The sequence below is a fragment of the Drosophila simulans genome, chromosome X (genome assembly GCF_016746395.2).
Source record: "Drosophila simulans strain w501 chromosome X, Prin_Dsim_3.1, whole genome shotgun sequence".
In the NCBI taxonomy this organism is placed as follows: domain Eukaryota; kingdom Metazoa; phylum Arthropoda; class Insecta; order Diptera; family Drosophilidae; genus Drosophila; species Drosophila simulans.
In genome coordinates this window covers 16076807-16094492 of record NC_052525.2, presented here as the reverse complement: position 1 = coordinate 16094492, position 17686 = coordinate 16076807, and the positions used below count along the sequence as shown (strand labels likewise).

Genomic DNA, 17686 nt, shown 5'->3' with positions numbered 1-17686 from the left:
GGAAGTAATATTGCGGGTTGGGAACTTGGCTGGAACGTTACTTATTCATTAATTGTTACAAATAAGATAAGATATTAGTAATAATCTGAGCAAAGTTTGATGACATGTTTTCATGCGTTTGCCTGCAAAGTATTCCAAAGGAAATAAATAAGCAACATTTAAATGGTAAGTCACAAATTTGAAATCACAATAGCGCAGATAAGATAGTAGGTCACACACCTATCGATAAATGTTCTTACGTTACTACGTTGCCCGTCCCGTCGTGAGTGAGGACATAAACCAAAGCGGCGTTGTTCTATCATTTGATTCATCAAAGTAGAGTTAACATCAAGCATCAAGCATAAGCAAGTGAAGAATAACAAACGAACGTCTGGCTAAAGCAACAGACTGAAAGCACTTATTGATAAGACTAACGCCATTGCAAGCGGTCAAAATGCAGTCGGCAGGATTTAAACTAACGATGCTGACCGTGGCTGGATTTTTCGCATCGGCTATTCCTGGCAATTCGGCTCGCTCGGACGTTGCCTACCTGACGCCGGGCACCTACATAAATTTGTCGGAGAACTTCTTGGGGCCGCAGACTCTGCGCACGTTCTGCTATCCGGGTAAGCGGCACACTGTGTCAAGTCTCTTCGAGACGGTGGAGTTCATCCTGGGCATCGGGAGCGATGATTACTCCCAGTACGGCGGCAAGACGCCGGAGGAGGTGATGCAGCACTACGAGGAGAAGCAATCGCTGTTTAGCATCACCCTGTTCGCGCAGAAGCGCCAGCTCCTGCAGCTCTCGCCCTTCGATCAGCAGTGCATCGGGATTTCCTCCCGCCAGGCGTACACCGTTATGCTAAACAGCATCCCGCTGGATCTGTGGCGTCTCTCACTGTTCGCCGTCGGCATAGTGCTCTTCTTGAGCGCCCAGCGGCTGGCCAAGAACAGTGTGTTCTACTATCTGGCCGGGATTTCAGGCGGCATATGCGCCTCCCTGCTGGTGATCGTCTATTTCGCCGCCAAACTGTTTCCGCGCCGTTCCATGGTGTGTGGTGTACTAATTGGCGGCTGGACCCTTGGCTTCTATGTGCTCAAGCAGCTGGCGAACAATCTGCGTCTGATCCTGATCACCTACCGCGACCATTTGCTGTGGTATCTGGTGGTCACCGGACTGATCTCGTTCCTGGTACGTAACCACTTGATATTCCAGCCATTGTGATTAACTAATCCCAGCCGATTGCCTCGATTGTTCTGCAGATCTGCTATCGCATTGGTCCGCCCAAGAATCCTCGCTCGCAAACCATTGTCATGTGGGTGCTGCAGGCCATAGGCGGCTTCATGGTTTACTTAAGCAGCTGGTACACCAGCGCCGTGGCCTTCATCATGGTGCTGGTCTTTGCGGCCCACTACTTCCCCAGTTCGTGGGCGAACCAGATCAAGACCATGTACCGCCGCCGCTTTCCGCCAAAGAGGCGCATGCTCACCCAGGAGGAGTACGAGGAGCAGACGGCCGTGGTGACCTCGAAATCACTGGCGGACCTGCGCCAGTACGTCAACAGTCCGGAGTGCAAGCAGTGGGCGATGATGAGCAAACTGCGTGATCCCGTGCGCTTCGCCTCGTTCGCCAATGGAGCACCGCATCTGGACGACGAGGAGATCGCGGACCACTCGCGCACCGTCGAGGAGTCCATGGATGCGGCGCTCGAGGAGGAACTCGTGGATAACCGCGAGAATAAACCCGAGGAGTATGTGCATGGCAGCATGTTCTATCGTCCGTTGGCTGGCCTTTCGCGCCACCGTGTCAACATACCGCTGCCCAACTCGCGGTTCCGCCATCAACAGGCCGCCTGCGACTCGGAGCCAGATGAGAGCGAAGAGGAGGAGTTCTACGAGCAGGAGGTGGACATTCGGCAAGCGGTGCAGTAACGGCCGAGCAGCTCAACCAAAGGGGGAAACACTGATTAGGCTAAGTTCAAACCATTGCAGAGTGCATGTTGCCTTCAACGGCCCACCGCGTTCTATACTGTGTCGTTTTGTAACATGTGTTTGTTAATAATCACTTTCAGACTGAACGGAAACACAAATTATTATAAAAGATACATTTAATTGTTCATGACTGGCTAGGAATAAATGCACTTATACACTTAAGCATAAGTTTATTTGATGCGCACATTCCAGGGTACAGCCATCCCGCTCACTTTGGCGGAGCACAGGCGATCGGCAGCCACTGGCAAGCCTCCGATGGCGGCGTGTGCATCTGCCCGGGCAGCATCTTCACCAGACGGCGGTCGTCGTCGAACTTCTCGGCGGCACAGAGCGTGAGGTCGCGCTGCCGGAAGATGAGTGCGTCCCCCGCGTAGGCGATGGTCCAGGTGCTGGTCGAGGAGCTGGGACTGCCGGAGCGCAGGGCGGCCAAGCGATTGCCCTCGCTGGGATCCACAAAGTAGTACCACTTGAAGAGCTCGCTACGCAGCGTGAAGAGCGGCGTGGAGTGCTGCTCCTGGACGAAGGCGCGTGTCAGGCCCGCGGAATCGGTGAAGTTCTTCTCGCGCCAGGAGAACACCTGCCGCCCATTCAGGCCGTAGTTCCACTCGTCCGTTATGGTCGTATAGATGTACTCGCGATCGGAGCGGCTCAGCAGGCAGAAGCCCTGCGGATCGAAGAGCAGGCCCAGAACGGGCGGCAGACGCTGTCCCAGTGCCTCCACTCGCTTCTGCAGACCCGCATCCACGCTGGCGTACATGTGATGGCTCCGGATCTTGCTGACCATGTGCGCCACGTTGAACAGGAACGCCTCGCTGCTGTCCTGCATGGCCTGATAGCGCCAGAAGAGCGCCAACTGCGCCTCGATCATCGTGCGGAAGCTGACCTCGTCGCGATCCGCGTACAGTTGCTCCAGCTGCTGGACCAGCTTCTCCAGCGGGCGATGGAAGTACACGTCCTCGATGGCGTGCACCAGAATGTCCCTGACCAGGGCGGGCTCCACACTGGCCGCTATGTACATGCCGTACGTCTGAATGCTCTCCTCGGCGTTCAGCAGATTGGCCAGTCGCTGGGCCATGAGGGTCCGCAGGTGGCGTCGCACCTCCTGCTGCAGTTCGCAGGCAGATCGACCCGTGGAGCCGCTGCTGCACTGCACCTCGTCGCGAACAAACCCGCCCAGCTGACTGTACAGGCCTTTTACCTTGTCCGTATCGGTGGCGAAGTCGGAGCGAATGGCGCCCCAGATGCTGTGGAACACTTGCAGCTTGTCACCGCGACTGGCACTTCGCCGTAGGGTAATCTAAGATATAAGCCGAGTGTTATTTGTTTTATTTATGTGTAGCTCGGTGGTCTGTCAGACTTGACTGTTGTCCAAATCGAGTTGCAGGGGCAGAACCTCGCCCACAACGATAGGAATAGTACATAGAAGCAAGTGGATCAGCTGGATCATCTTGTTTGTCTGCTGGTCGAGCTGGGAGTGTGATTGGAAATTTGCCTGATTGGATTGTTGCCTCCATTTGTGTTATCGCCAATCAGCATGGGGTCAGTCCTGGTCCATCTTGATTTGCTTGGCTTGGTCGTCGCTATTTTTCTCACCATGCGCTCGTTTCTGTCCCACTATGACAACCGACTTGATGCGCTCCGTTAGCTGCTCTATTTCGAAGGAATTGGAATTGTAATTGAAATCGGGATTGGGGCTTGGAATGCGCTGCTTGCGCTCTCTCTTGGGCTTGGGAACTATGAAATTGCGATAGATATCCTCCACACGTTCCAGCGGCATATCCTTGCCGGCGGGCAGAAATATTAGTCTCTGAAAATGTATTAAAAATATTGTCTTATGTCTTAATTTAAATTAACAAGTCACTTTTTCGAGCTGTTCCAACATATCAGCTCGAGATAGGCCCATGTCCATTCCTCTTAGATCATTGTTGTTCTCCATAATGAAACGGTAACCAGCGACGTATTTAAACAAATTTAATATGACTTCTTTTGATTTCAACACAACTTTCGATAACACGAGGCGGTATATGTCAAAAACTGTCGTTATTCCATACCTATCGGAAATCGATAGTTTAACATCCAATACCGTAACCGTAGTATGACAGAATGCATTTGCGAAGCGGTACGGTTGGTGACACCGATAGATGTGGCCATGTAATGTGACACTTTACAACACTTTCGGCGGGATATTTGAATTTCTTAATTGACAACGTATGTGTTTGCTATGTTAGATTTAACATCTATTTTCAAATCGAATATTAAATAAAAGAAATACCCATTTTATACCAACTACACATTAATTGAAAGCAAAGAATTCAGCACCACAAAATAAGAAGCATTAATTTAACTGTGCCTTTTTTGGACGTTTCATTTTAACTTGAATTTCAGTTTCGAAATGATAAACTTTCCCGTGCTGATTCATTCCGTAGGCAAACGACTTAATCACAATTTTGGGTCAGTAACATAGCCAATATGCATGCTCAGCGATTTTCTCGCATCACACTTCGTTTATTTATTTTGCTATTTGCAGACGTGATGACGGTGTTATTGAATTGAATACGCCGGCGTATTTGAAATATTTAACCGGTTTTTCCGCCTTAAAGGTCGATTGCACCACAAACTGTAAATGCAAGCCACACCTGAGCACCATGGAATCAAAATCAAAGTTACCTTTCATACAAATTATTAGCACCAAGAAGGCAGATTACTTCAAATCGGGTATAATCATGCATTCTTGCAGTTAAGCAAGTCCACGTCCTGAAGTATCAATTATACCCAGCAAATGCACGTGTGAGACCCACTGTGCCAGTGGCTAATTTGCATACAAAAGGGGATAAGTGGACAAACAGCTGGAGGCGGCGATAGAAGAAGATTGTGGTTCCAGTCCCACGACGACAAAGGTTTAATCCACTTGGAGTCATCGCAGCCCGAAGTGGGTCACCATTGCCGCAATGCCAATCCGCAGGAGCAACCCTGATGAGTCGGCCACCAATTGAAAGACATTCGCTATTAGCTGGTTCTTTGTTTGGTTTGTTCGGTTTCGATTGATATTTGCCAAAAAGCTTTATTGTACGCTATGTAAATATAAATAGTTCAGTGGTGGTTTGCTCAATGGCAATACCCATTTGCTGCCATCGTTATTCGTGTTTATACTATTTATACTATTGCGGGTGTATTGTTGTGAATATCGGGGTATCTGGCGTATATCTATATCTATCCTATATATCTATGTAGCTGCACATTTATGCCAAGTTTCAGTTTCGGTTTCATTTAATTGCCATTTCAGACAATTTTGTTCCGCATGTTTATCTATAAAATGTTCCCGCGCTCTGCGCCATAAATTAATAGCAAACAGAGGCGACGGATCGAGGGGCATGCGGACGCCTCCAAAAGCGATTTATTGATATATTCCTTACGAATGCCATACATTATATGATAATTAACGTTAAAATACTCTTCCTCTCGAGGGAAATCGTTCGAAATTGGCTTTTGAGGGCGTGGAGCAGCTGACTTAGTGGGCCTTTTGCCTTGCCTTGCAGACTTGTTCGCTTGTTTTAGTGATTTAGTTAAAGTTTCCGATTCAGTTAATAATAGTCTGCTTTTTACGACTAAGACTTAGTGGCTATTCGTTGTGGAGTTACAGGGATTCGAGCTAACAATCGTTGTTTATGCACATTTTAATTTAAATGTATATATATTTTATATGAATTGCTTAGCCAATAGGGTGTGTACAAAATACTTTTATATACAATGGTCAATAGTTAATAGTTAGTATCAAAATGTAAAATCTATGTTGGTGTAAAGTATTCGCTGCCTTTGTCTCAGTCATTCGATAATTTCATATTCGATTCGTTGCTTACATCAAGATAACTAAATAAGCTACATAGAAAATACGCAGTAATATGTACACAAATGTAAAAATATATATATATATAAATATATATATAGATAATCACTCGACTCCTACCAGCTTCTCAGTACGATCGCTCTTTAGTTCGGGGAGAATTACTTTTGGCCTGAACACTTTGGAAGTTCTACTACATAATACAATTGTCACTCAAGCACGTTGAACGTGCCATCGTAACTTGAGCAATAAATTAATATTAGTTAATTACAAAAAAAAATTAAATAAATATTATGAGAAATAATAATTGTACTGCATTGTAGTTTCTGCGTTTTCAAGAGCTAAAATACATAAAAATACGTTTGTAATGGGGGGGAATACATCTCAAATTTGGAGTTCCTAAACAGGATGCAGGACAACTGCACTGCTTGCCCGAAAGCATTGACAAATGCACATGTGTGTGTGTGCACCGCTTTATCATTGTTAAATTTAGCGCGCTTTAATTTTGAACCATTTAACCTTGATCGCTGCGTATCGTTGAACTTTCGATGATCAATTTGATTGTTTCCGCCTATCAAAAGTGTGTGTATAACGATTTTGTTTATGCCCTGAAGTAAATAAATTTCAATTGTTTACACTAGACGTAAAAAAAAATATACAAACATTTTTCGGTTGAAAAACATTATGGGGCAAACATAAAAATAGTTCCAGTCAGCGGTTTTCGTCCAGTATTCTCGCAGTAAAGTGCAAATAAAAAAAGTGATTAGGCAATAAAAACGTCAAAGACACACACACACACACGTGCACGAATAAAGAACTGGATGCAAGCAGTGTCATACGAGTAATGCCAATCAGAAGCAGCTAATTTAAATGTTAAACATCCGATATGTGCATGCATGGGTGTGTGTGTGTTTGTGTGTGGTGCGCCTGCTGTTTTTCTCACACTTGAGATTTGAGTCAGTCAGAAAAGCAGAGCAACGCGATCTAAACTAAACAACAAAAGTGCCTCAACAGAAAATTCCTTGTGGTTGCCACACACACACATACAGCATGCAGACAGGCACACACATACAGCCCTCTTGTTTTTATTTCTGTTGGCTAAAAGTGCTTAAATGAAAGAAAGAGCCACAATAGCGCTGCTTTGTTTTGTCTAGGCTGAATTCCTGTTTCGTTTGCTGCACATTCCATTTCGCAACACTGACCGGAGTGTCCAATTAGAACGTGTTAATGTGACCCGAACTGCTTTACCGGTATTCTGCGATGCGATGCGATGCTATGCGATTATGATGATGATGATGAATAAAATAATACGTTTCTTTTGTGCGCTGGCTTAAATTGAAGTTGAATACTGGCATACTGAGTACGTTTTGTTCGCCAGCGGTTGTTGGCCGATTTCAAAATCACGCGCAAGTCGCTTGCACACACACACACAACCATACACACACACACACTCATTCGCTCGTACACTCGCACAATTAGCTGGTCAGCTTGGTTTTGTTGCCGCGATTGCGCAAGTGTGTGCCGCTCTCGTCTCGAAACTCCAGCTTTGGCAGCGTTTTTTTTTCCGTGTTTTTTCCATTCTTTCTTTCTTATTTCTGAGCTGCCCATTGCCATTATTTCGCTCGCTCGAGGTCTGGACTTTTGTATCCGGGCCTGGCTTTCGCATTGTCGCTCGTCGTCTCAGTTGTCTGCAAAAAAAATAAGAAAGAAGAGGGGCACAAATAAGTACAAATTTTCATATGATATGCGTGCACATGTGGGTACAGTGCACTCAAGATATTAGTACTTAGAAGCAGTGTTGAAAAGGGCTTTAGTTCATGGACTTGCAGTCTTAGTTTACGCTGCTAGGAAAGCGTTGTTTCAAAACACCAGAGAGATCTAAAAGTTAACTACCTTTCTAAAAACCTTTAGCAGAAACTTTGTTCTTTTAATTTTTCTCAGCTGAAACATTTGCGTATTAGTCATGATCTGTTTAGATTTCCAGGCATCGCGTAATCAGGAATTCCGAGATTTATTTTGATTTGAAATTCTTGCGAAAAGTTGGCATTTGCGATATGATTTGAGGTGTGAACTGCTGCCAGATGAAATACTTATTATTGCCAATTGAAATTCATGTACCAAACGCAATGCTATGCTTATAAGAACTGCAAAGATATTTTCACAACATTCAAGGTAATTATTATCCAGCAGAGCTATTGCATTAACCGCAACTGTGGATGCATGACAACAATGCCCCCGCTTTGCTTCCTTCGGCCTCCAACGAGGAATCCGATGTCGACCGACGTAGCAGGCACAAATTAAAAAAAAATAATGCCCTGCGTAAAATGTAAATGGGCCAGAGTGCAATTATAAGTTGAGAAACTGCAGAACGTTCAAATTAAAAATTGCCGCTAAACTCAAATGAACGCAGAGCATGTGTGCGTGTGCCGCTGCGATTGCGTCTGGAGTTGGACATTAAGTATTCTTACTGCGAAATTTGTGCCAATTTGCGTGGCGGAGTCAACAGGAAGGAATTCATTACGCTGCCAAGTGTTGCAAACTTTAAAATGTCAGCGAACTAGGCAGATAAAAGCTGACCCAGATACGAAAGAACACTGCCAAGATTCAGTTTCAATAGGAAGTACAGGTCACGTTCAGAAGCAATCTATATACATATTTATATTTCATGCAACTGGGAATATTATTTAATCGAAATGCCAACGAGCATGGGTCACTGGCATTCTATGAAATTAGTAATCACTTCGTGTTTCGTCGTGTCAAACAATTAGGTAATGCGCTAATAAATAATAGAACAATTAGCGAAATCACTTAATTATTAAATGTTTGATGGAGATACAAAGTGGAACTCAAGCGTGTCCGAGCTTTTAGTTCTCTCAACAAGCTGGAAATAGCTGAATAGTTTAACGCTGTGTGCTTATGATGATGACTCCGCTTGGTTACCAAACAAGATAATCAGTGAAATGGCTAATGAAAGAAAGTGTTTTTTGGGCGATGCCAAAAGTAAGTGTAGGGAAACGGTTTTTTGGGCGATGCCAAAAGTAAGTGTAGGGAAACTTTCGTTTTTAGTTTTTGGCATACAATCATTTTTCTTAGCTCTTAATAAATAGTATTGCATATTAGTTTAGCTCTAAATCCCGCTCTAATTCCCAACTGGTTTTAGCCCACTGAGTTAGCATTTTGCCACTGATGTGACCCCATCTGATCCCATGATAGCTCAAAACGCATTGCTGCATCGATTGCAGTGCATTCCTGCCGCATCTTCCCTCCGTTGCATTGTGCATCTGGACCATTTCGGTTGACAAACGAGCAACGCACCCCCCCTCCTTCCCGCAACCGCCACTCCAATTTCGCTGCATTTTTGCACCGTCGCGTTGTGATGAGCGTGACGTGGACACGCTGCTCTGGGATTATGCAGATGAACACAAATGGCACGGCAGCTGCAGTTGCAGTTGCAGATGCATTTCGTTGTGCCTTCGAAGTTGCAGTTGCAGTTTGCAGTTGGCAGTTGGCAAACGCATGCAGGTCACAGTTTTGAGGCGACTGACTGCCCCTCATTTCAGTCTGATTACGAGTATTGCGTGTGCCAGCCACAATTTCAGACTTCCCGATTTAAGATTTCATATTTCTGTTTTTGGGTTTCAGCTTTTCAGGGGCCAGGCCATTTAACTCGGTTGCGCAATCCCATCGAATGAGCCCATGGGCCAAAAACCCAGTGTTTGTTTTGTTTTCTCTTTCGTTTGGGGCAAAACCTCTGATTCCAACACGGACCTACACACAAGCGAACGGCAGACAGCACATCTGTTCACCCGGACGGACAGACACGGATCCCAAAAAAGTATGACGCGATCAGGGCCGAAAAGAAAAGAAAAATTCAAAAGTAACAGACAATAAAACTGCCACCAGCAGCTGTCACATTCGAAAATGTTACAAACTGAAGTAATTACACATTTTCTATACGCCAGCGTACAATGCAAACCAATGTTCTTCGGCTCTAATAACACAAACGTGGCCTAAACAAAGCAGCATTTGTTGTTCATATGGAAAAAACAGACTTCATTGATTAGTTTCTTAAACTAATGTTGCTATCAACATGCAGTACATAAAAAACAGTTTTTTTAATTGTTAAATTCTTATCTTTTCATTGGAACATTAAGCAGACAGTTTAATGCTAGATTTCAAGTTGCCCCATTTTTTAGTGCTCGAAAACGGAATTATAGTTTTTCAAAACTTTATGAGCTCCGAGCTAAGTTTGCTTTTTAGATAGTAGAAAGATTTCGAGACCTGTCCGCATGTCTGGCATTGGATCATTTGGGATGTGTCAAGACCACTTGAGGCGACCAAACTAACAAAGTAACAAGTAAATAAGTAAATAGGCCGGAATCCAAACAAGACGATATGTTGTGTTGTGTGCTTATCACCATCACCATCACCATCACCATCGTCGCCGGTGAGTCCAATTTAAACTCGATTTTCCCTTTCGGGCTCAGCACACAGAGCACACACATTTTTGGATCCAGCCGATACGGATGCCAGCTACGATTTCCATTATCTTCGCTTGCGTGTGTGTCAAGGGTTGCGCTGATTACTTTATGGCCATGTGGAAATGTGAAAATCGGACAGGAAATTCGAAAATCGAATTCGCCCGGCCCGGCGTCAGAGTTTTCCGATGAAAAACATAACGGCACAGCGGCAACATTTTCATCTTTATGACCATTCTCGAACTCAAGTGCTGCACGCGAAATCGTAAACTTGGCGCATGCTGTAAAGCAGTTTCGGTCATGCAAATGGAATATGGTCATCCGGCCACCACTGACCATCGTAGGACCATCTTCGCACCCTACGTAAATTCCCCCCATATAAAACCATAAAACGAAATGGGAAAAGTAAAAACGTGCTAGACTTTTTCACCCGGCGCCTGGTTGGAAAAACGCTCCAGGTAGCCGCCAGCCGCACAGGAAATCTCGAACCCTTAAAATTTCATCTGGATAGCGTATAGTCCACATGGGGGGTGAGACGAATAGTGTCCTATAGAGCAGGGTATTTTCCAACGGGCATGGCCCAAAAAGGACACTTACCCAATTGAATGAAACTCCAAAGGTTTTGAATTGAAAAGTTCTCCTCGTTTTCCCCCTAGAAAACCAAACCAGTTTCTTTTTTTTTTTATCTTCATATTGGTGGTTGGTTCTCGAAAGTTGTCAGCGCAAACACACACAATTTTCATGACAAATTCGGGGTTTCCTCCTATTTGTTTCCACATTTTTGTGAATACATCATTGGTATTTGGGTTAAATCCACAGACAGCGCAATTATCACACTATCTTCTCCGACACACATATATGTGATAATCAGCCGACATTTTTGGTTATATACCGGAAAATTCAGCTAATGTGTTGATACATCCAATTTACACGGATTCTAAATCATTTTCGGGTTAATTTAAGACCTCCTTTGAAAGACTAAAACTTAATAAGAAACTTAGATTCTTGGTGTTCTGCAAGCGAACTAATAACACCAAAGCCCAAACAATGTTTCTGCTCCACCTTCCTCGGATTGAAGTCTATTGAAGCTAAAGCTGCTTAGTGATATTGAAGTGGCCCCACCTGTACATACGTGCACTTTATAGGATCGAAACTGCCGCGATGCATGGCGTAACCGGCGGGCAAACAGCCAGTCAGCCAGCCAGCCAGCCAGCTCATTGAGATACTTTGCATTCCCGGCTGGGCCCTAAAGCCCATTAAGGCCGATAAGTCTATCAGCAAGTGTGTGTGTGCTTAAAGCCGCGTTTTGTAAGCCACTTGGCAAACTGCGTTGGGAGTGGGAACAGCAGGCGCAAACAGAGCTATCTCTTTACAAGCACACTTCACTGGCTATCGGGTGTTCAACTTACGTTTAGCAAATGGTCTCCATTTTGATGATGGGTGCGGCGGGGGCAATGGGAGCCTTCTCCGGTACCTCATCCTCCGCCGGACTGCTGGGCTTGTGGCTGGTGGTGGTCGTCGTCGTGGTGGTGGTGGTGGTGTTCTGGGTAATCTCCGTGCCGCCGGCCAACGAGGGCAAGCCCTGCGAGCTGCTCGAGTGCTGGACACCGTTGGTCGTATTGGTGATGTCATGACGCAATCGCGGACAGAAGATCCTGCGGCAGGCGGTCCACACCTGCGGCTGGCAGCCCACCACGATGAAGATGAAGACGCCTTGCAGGGCGTTGATCAGGTCGGTGAAGAACCATACGCCATGTGGTCCACCCACCAGCCAGGACAGAATATCCGCTATCCAGGTGACGCCCATAACGACGACCAGCTTCAGGCAGACGCGTCCCAGGGCGGACTTCTCCGAGGAGGACTTGACATCGTCCCGCTTCCACAGGCCACAAGTCAACTGATGGGTGGTGGACACGAAGAGCGCTATATTGGCGCACAGCAGCAGGCCAATGGGTCCGTAGAAGTAGGCGAAGATGGAGAGGTTGCGATTGTCGAACCAGCAGTAGAGCTGTCCGAATCCCGGACGCAGCAGCGTCGTCTCCGGCAGCTGATCCACGCAGGCGGCCACGAAGGTGATAAGCAGCGGACCGCCCCACGCGTACAGGGAGTACAGATAGCGACGCAGTGCCTCCTGATTGCGTTCCAGCGAACTGGGTCGAAAGTCCCGGAACGTCCACCAGATGTTGAAGCACATGGTGTTCAGCCAAAAGAAGGCGGCCAGAAAGAAGAACTGCATGGTGATAGCAAGCGTGTGGCAGGCGGCACTGCCCGGCTGAAGGCTGGAGCTCAGCTCCTCGACGGCCAGCAGGATTTTGCCGAATAGCAGGCAGGTGACATAGCAGATTTGGCAGCGCCAATGAAGCGCATGATGCACAGCGGGCAGCAGGAAGCCGGCCACCAAAGTGGCGGACAGAAAGACAATGGACACAAGTATGCCGCCAGTCAGGACGGCCTTCTGCAGATTCTGGCCATTGGCCTGCTCGATGGTGCCTCCAATGGAGCCCTCGTGGGTGCCGGCTCCTGCGGAGCTAAACAAATGCTGGCAGGCTATGATCTTCACCTCGCCCTCGCGCTGCGTGTGCTCCAGGCAGTATTGCCCGGCGCTAAGGTTCTTGTGCGGCAACTGGAGCATGGCCGTGTTCCGATCCAGCTTGGCATCCTGCCAATCCCCGGCGATGGAGTAGCCACCGGGTTGGCCACAGTCGGGCAGGCCGTAGCTGGTCTGATAGCTGCCCTCGGGTAGCTGCGGCGACAGTCGCAGCAGTCCATCGACGGCTGCCTGATGGTTGGGCTGCAGATCGCAGTTCTGGAGCTGCGTGTTATAGCTGCCCCACTTGCCGCAGCACTTGCTCAGTCGCAGGCTGGCCTTGGGCGGCTCCTGCTGCACGAGGGGATTGGCTGCGTAATCGGGATCCTCCACAGCGTTGGTCGGCGGACTGTCCAAGCAGACGACGGCCACCTCCCAGTCGACGCAGTAGTCCGATGGCTGGACCATCAGGGCGCGTTCCCGCACATAGAGCGTGCCATTGGGAAAGAGCATCACATTGGCTCCGCGGCTGCGAAAGATCTCCGTCGTCTGATCCTTTCGGCAGTTGGGTCTCGTATTGGGCAGGAACTTCAAGAATCGCGGACTGGCGCCATGGGGCTCGAAGAAGCGCTGCTGCTGCACCAAGTACACCATGGGCAGCCACAGGGCTTCGCTGCCGGCGATGCAGGTGCCATCGTTCAGATACTCGCCCGAATGGCAGCACTTGTTGAGCTTCACGGTGGGCGGCGGCGATGGCCGTGGCGGGGCGGCCGGTGGTGGCGACGTCTCCTCGATGGCCAAACTCATCGACACCAGCGCATGCAGCAGGATGACGGTCGTCAGTAGGCCACATGGCCTGATGAACTGGTTGCTGCTGGCAGCTCTGCTACTCCGACTCCTGTCCATCGTGAGCTCACTCATCAAGATCTGTGTGGATTTCAGGTTCTCTTGTCTCTTGGCCTCAATTTGCAATTTATGTGCTATGTACACATATCTTTGGATATGCTGTTTTTCTTTTGATTTTGCGTTCCGTTGCGCTTCGTCGAATAGCACTTTTCACTTTTCCTCTCTTTCGTTGGCAAATGGAAAATCAGAAATGCTGAATTTCACCTCCGCAAGTTGGGCAAACAAACACAGAAAATCGTTAAGTAAACAACACACGCTGCGCTGCGTTCGATTTCTCGAATGCATTCAATATAAAATAGAGTTGTCAGCGAATCATGTATTTTATCGCAATATCACATTCATTTCGGTGCGTTTTCATTGCGTGCTAGTGCGCCAAGGCTTTTATGTCTGTCTCCGTTTTCAGTCGTAAGCACGGCGCGCAGTGTGTAAAAAAAAATATGTGCACGATTTGCGCTCCGATTTTAACGCGCATCAGACTTTTCCTCGCGTTTTTTTCGAAATACTATCGTCGATCAGGGGGGCGGGGATTTTATACGGGTGCTTGGGCGAGTGTGACCCTGCGCGACGGCGAAATACCTGCAGCCGGGGTCACACTGCAGCGCAGATCTGCGCCAACCACAAAATAGCCTTTTCACACGGCCGCTTCAAAACGCGTTGATGCGGTATGTTCGCACTGCATGAAGTAGGCAGGCCAACATTTGATGAAAATGCATATATTTCAAAAATCAACATAAGCAACCAAAATTGCCCAAATAAATAGTTTTTTTTTTAATTTTATTTATACTAACCGTTAATAAAAAGTGTGCAACTTAGAAATGAAAGATCGTTGATGCAGATGCGCCGTCTGTTTAAAAAATTCGTAAATTATACTGCCCACTATTTGTCAGTTGACCCATTAATAGAATAGTGTCAGTTAACAGTCCTTGTATATATGTTTTTATAGTGCGATTTAGAAAGATTATTCCTATGTTATTTGCTATTTAACAATTTCATTTTTGTAAGCACTTAAAAGCCAGCGAATTTGGTGGGAAAATATTTTTCCCGCCCAAAAGTGTGACCAGTTGGTCGAGTGGCCAAGACGATAGTATCGCTCCACACTATAGTGACATCTCTAGCGTGTGGTCCGCGTTTTTACTTAATTTTCCCGATTTGCGCAAATTAAACCATCAAAATGTCGAAGGCCCATCCCCCAGAGGTGAAAAAGTAAGTGACACCCAAGTGTAGAAAAGATAGCGCTCCATAAATGCGATTAACAATACAACAAAACTTGCAGATACATGGACAAGCGCATGATGCTGAAACTGAACGGCGGACGCGCGGTGACCGGCATTTTGCGAGGCTTCGATCCCTTCATGAACGTGGTCCTGGACGACACGGTGGAGGAGTGCAAGGACAACACGAAGAACAACATCGGCATGGTGGTAAGATGCGCAGCATAGCCTGCCTAAAACTACCGACTCACTTGTTTTTCCCACCTTACCAGGTTATTCGCGGCAACAGCATCGTCATGGTGGAGGCCCTGGACAGGGTCTAGCACCCGCCTCGGAAACCGATCTCGTCGAGCATCGTTAGACGTAGTGCTTAGTCTTAAGGCTCCGTAACATTCATGCGCTGCACATAGTCAGAAGAAACACACTAACTCTTGAATAAATTCTATAACAAATACTTATCCTTTTTGAACTGATGATTTATATGGGCAGTCTGGAAAATAAGTCGTTAATATTTAATCATATTGCGTATTTTGTGATTTACTGCATGGGAACTTCAGTCGGAAGATTGCAACTTTAAATGGCATCGCCAAGACTAGGAAATGTTTTTTCCACGAAATGCAAACATATAGCTTCACAGATAATTGGTTTCCTAATCAATTTGTGTGCCTTTGATTTTATACAACAGCTTCTTGATTTCTGTATTCTGCTGTGAAAGGACTTTGTTAATTTAACTTAGTTTCCCCTTATTAGTACCTTACTTGTTGATAGATTTTGGTCATTCCTTTTTGAATTTGCTTAGCAGTGGTCGATCGACTTTATTTCAAAGCTGCCCAACTAAAAGGCTACGTCGTTTTAGTCTTCGATTAATGCAAGAAGTTTACTTCAAGTATATCAGAAAGTTCATCATTCGCAGATTTTATTTGACAACGGAATTTTTCAAATTGGAATAGAAAACAAAAAACAATATATATATATATTGAAGCAAGGAAGCTCCACCATTCTCTGTATGTTCCATCAAAGAGGCAATGCTTTAAATCTTAAGAACCTTACAAGTCCACATGACTAAAAACTCAATTAACTATGCTGTTGCACATGAGCAGTATGTATAGATATAAAATGTTTATATCTTCAAGGCAAGCAACTATTTAGCACATGGATTGTTAATAAAACTATGTACCTTCTAAGAGCAGAATTCCAAACTGATACTTATAGCTTAAAGATAAAAGGAAAGCCATTTACTTAAGAGAACAGTGTGAAGGCTTGGGAAAAGTATAAATTGGCTAGTTAGGCTAGCTTACTAAGCCAACTGTAGCTGTGGTCCACAACCACATTGTTCATAGCACATGTATATTACTAACATAAACAGCATCCTGATAAATCGATCACTTTTTTGCAATATTTCTGCCAAGAGCTATTCAATTCCCCTATTTACAGACCGCATAAAAAATGTTTCCAGCATTCGAAGAACGCATGTTTCGTAGACTTTTACAAATTGTGGTTGGTTTTATTTTCTCATCTCTCTCGTGCAAACAAAAAGCGCTTACAATAGAAGTCTAAAAATGTGTTTTTAGAATTCGAAGGGGCGCAGTGTGATTACTTGGAAATAACAAGGGGCCCGGTCTGCTTGGCGGCATCGCGCTGCTTGAACACGATCTGGTTAGCAATACGGTCCAAATCACGCTGTCCAATGGAGCTCAGTTTGCGACCACCGTCCGGGTGCTTCTCGACCAAACGGGCGTGCTCCAAGGCCTGCAGAGCCTTGCGGGCAGCACCGTCGGCGGCGCGGCAGAAGTGCGAGGGGTGGACACCGTTGCGCTTGCGTCCGCCGTAGATCTTGGTGATCGAACCGACTCCAGCGGGACTGCGGTGGTACAGATGGCGCAGGATCGAGGCGCAACGCACGTAGAACCAGTCGGGATCGTAGGGCGCCAGCTCCTTGAATTTGGCGGTCTTGACGATGTCCATCTGGTCGGGCACCTTCAACTTGCCAGTCCTATTTGGTTTTTTCATTTTTTTTTCGGGGGATAAACAAATGGATTGTGAGGTTATGTGGTGGAAATATACTTGATGTTCAGTACTCACTTCTTCAAGAAGACGGCGACCGCCTTGGTAACCGCGTGCTGGTCAATATCCTTCACTGTGACGCCTGGCATCTGCGGGCAGAACGGGAAAAACAAATGGGAATCTATTAAAATGCTGCCAAAAACACGTTGTCGCGATTTCCACGATTCTCTCACAGACACACTCTCTTTCTCTCTCTCCCTCGCACACACACATGCAGGGGCACAACAAAAAATTGCCAGCCGGAGTTTTAACTCGAGAAAAGCAGTCTTTTCGTGTTTACGGCCTGCCCATTGTGTCAATTGCCACTTGGTGTGGGCTCTTTCATTGAATTTCACCCATTCAAAACATAAAAAAAAAGATAATTCACTTGAAAAGAATTCGTGCACAACCTTTCTCGTTAAAGTCAACCGGAAAAAAGAACAAGGCGCGTGAAGTTGGCTGCGGTTAATAGTGCTGGGCTAGTCACCAGCAATAGTATCGATTAATCGAATGTCGGCGCGGCGAACTATCGAAGTTTCGGTAAATCTGGCAAAGTATGTGTTAAATTTATAGGTATTTTTAAAAATATTTAAAATGAATCTGCACACCAAGATTATATTATATATTACTTGGCATTTGAAGACCTTGTTTAGACATGCATGTTCGTATGGGTATATTTTGAATGTGGCTCAAAAATGCATAATACTAT

The 17686-nt window shown here is 46.1% G+C and overlaps 6 protein-coding genes across 6 annotated transcripts; 2 read left to right on the top strand and 4 right to left on the bottom strand.

Moving 5' to 3' along the window:
* The first annotated feature begins 269 nt into the window (after positions 1–269).
* On the top strand, positions 270–2133 carry LOC6726156 (nuclear envelope integral membrane protein 1). Its single transcript, XM_002107096.4, has 2 exons — positions 270–1171; positions 1243–2133. The coding sequence occupies exons 1-2, from the start codon at positions 434–436 to the stop codon at positions 1909–1911; spliced, it is 1407 nt and encodes a 468-aa protein (XP_002107132.1). The 5' UTR covers positions 270–433; the 3' UTR covers positions 1912–2133.
* LOC6726155 lies at positions 2070–3549 on the bottom strand. The gene is made up of 2 exons (XM_039297796.2): positions 3329–3549; positions 2070–3268 (listed from the first exon to the last, which is right to left on the bottom strand). Exons 1-2 carry the CDS (start codon positions 3416–3418, stop codon positions 2180–2182), a joined length of 1179 nt encoding a protein of 392 aa, XP_039153730.1. The 5' UTR covers positions 3419–3549; the 3' UTR covers positions 2070–2179.
* On the bottom strand, positions 3339–4012 carry LOC6726154. Its single transcript, XM_002107094.4, has 2 exons — positions 3833–4012; positions 3339–3778 (listed from the first exon to the last, which is right to left on the bottom strand). Exons 1-2 carry the CDS (start codon positions 3905–3907, stop codon positions 3512–3514), a joined length of 342 nt encoding a protein of 113 aa, XP_002107130.1. The 5' UTR covers positions 3908–4012; the 3' UTR covers positions 3339–3511.
* A 994-nt stretch (positions 4013–5006) lies between these two features.
* LOC6726153 (probable G-protein coupled receptor Mth-like 1) lies at positions 5007–14306 on the bottom strand. The gene is made up of 2 exons (XM_016174045.2): positions 11700–14306; positions 5007–7500 (listed from the first exon to the last, which is right to left on the bottom strand). The coding sequence occupies exon 1, from the start codon at positions 13736–13738 to the stop codon at positions 11702–11704; it is 2037 nt and encodes a 678-aa protein (XP_016039683.1). The 5' UTR covers positions 13739–14306; the 3' UTR covers positions 5007–7500; positions 11700–11701.
* Positions 14307–14768: 462 nt separating this feature from the next.
* Positions 14769–15388, top strand: LOC6726152 (probable small nuclear ribonucleoprotein G). Its single transcript, XM_002107092.4, has 3 exons — positions 14769–14926; positions 14997–15144; positions 15207–15388. The coding sequence occupies exons 1-3, from the start codon at positions 14895–14897 to the stop codon at positions 15255–15257; spliced, it is 231 nt and encodes a 76-aa protein (XP_002107128.1). The 5' UTR covers positions 14769–14894; the 3' UTR covers positions 15258–15388.
* A 1024-nt stretch (positions 15389–16412) lies between these two features.
* LOC6726151 (40S ribosomal protein S19a) lies at positions 16413–17513 on the bottom strand. Its single transcript, XM_016174044.3, has 3 exons — positions 17388–17513; positions 17017–17087; positions 16413–16927 (listed from the first exon to the last, which is right to left on the bottom strand). The coding sequence occupies exons 2-3, from the start codon at positions 17085–17087 to the stop codon at positions 16528–16530; spliced, it is 471 nt and encodes a 156-aa protein (XP_016039682.1). The 5' UTR covers positions 17388–17513; the 3' UTR covers positions 16413–16527.
* Between the last annotated feature and the right edge of the window lie 173 nt (positions 17514–17686).

What these genes read in the sequence shown, in the direction of transcription:
- LOC6726156 (XM_002107096.4), top strand. Translation starts at nt 434, where the DNA reads ATGCAGTCGGCAGGATTTAAACTAACGATGCTGACCGTGGCTGGATTT. An exon ending in CCGGACTGATCTCGTTCCTG is followed by an intron (nt 1,172 to 1,242) that starts GTACGTAACCAC and finishes ATTGTTCTGCAG; the next exon opens with ATCTGCTATCGCATTGGTCC.
- LOC6726155 (XM_039297796.2), bottom strand. Translation starts at nt 3,418, where the DNA reads ATGATCCAGCTGATCCACTTGCTTCTATGTACTATTCCTATCGTTGTG. An exon ending in TCGATTTGGACAACAGTCAA is followed by an intron (nt 3,269 to 3,328) that starts GTCTGACAGACC and finishes CTTATATCTTAG; the next exon opens with ATTACCCTACGGCGAAGTGC.
- LOC6726154 (XM_002107094.4), bottom strand. Translation starts at nt 3,907, where the DNA reads ATGGAGAACAACAATGATCTAAGAGGAATGGACATGGGCCTATCTCGA. An exon ending in TGTTGGAACAGCTCGAAAAA is followed by an intron (nt 3,779 to 3,832) that starts GTGACTTGTTAA and finishes ATACATTTTCAG; the next exon opens with AGACTAATATTTCTGCCCGC.
- LOC6726153 (XM_016174045.2), bottom strand. Translation starts at nt 13,738, where the DNA reads ATGAGTGAGCTCACGATGGACAGGAGTCGGAGTAGCAGAGCTGCCAGC.
- LOC6726152 (XM_002107092.4), top strand. Translation starts at nt 14,895, where the DNA reads ATGTCGAAGGCCCATCCCCCAGAGGTGAAAAA. An exon ending in CATCCCCCAGAGGTGAAAAA is followed by an intron (nt 14,927 to 14,996) that starts GTAAGTGACACC and finishes CAAAACTTGCAG; the next exon opens with ATACATGGACAAGCGCATGA. An exon ending in AGAACAACATCGGCATGGTG is followed by an intron (nt 15,145 to 15,206) that starts GTAAGATGCGCA and finishes CCACCTTACCAG; the next exon opens with GTTATTCGCGGCAACAGCAT.
- LOC6726151 (XM_016174044.3), bottom strand. Translation starts at nt 17,087, where the DNA reads ATGCCAGGCGTCACAGTGAAGGATATTGACCAGCACGCGGTTACCAAG. An exon ending in GTCGCCGTCTTCTTGAAGAA is followed by an intron (nt 16,928 to 17,016) that starts GTGAGTACTGAA and finishes AAAACCAAATAG; the next exon opens with GACTGGCAAGTTGAAGGTGC.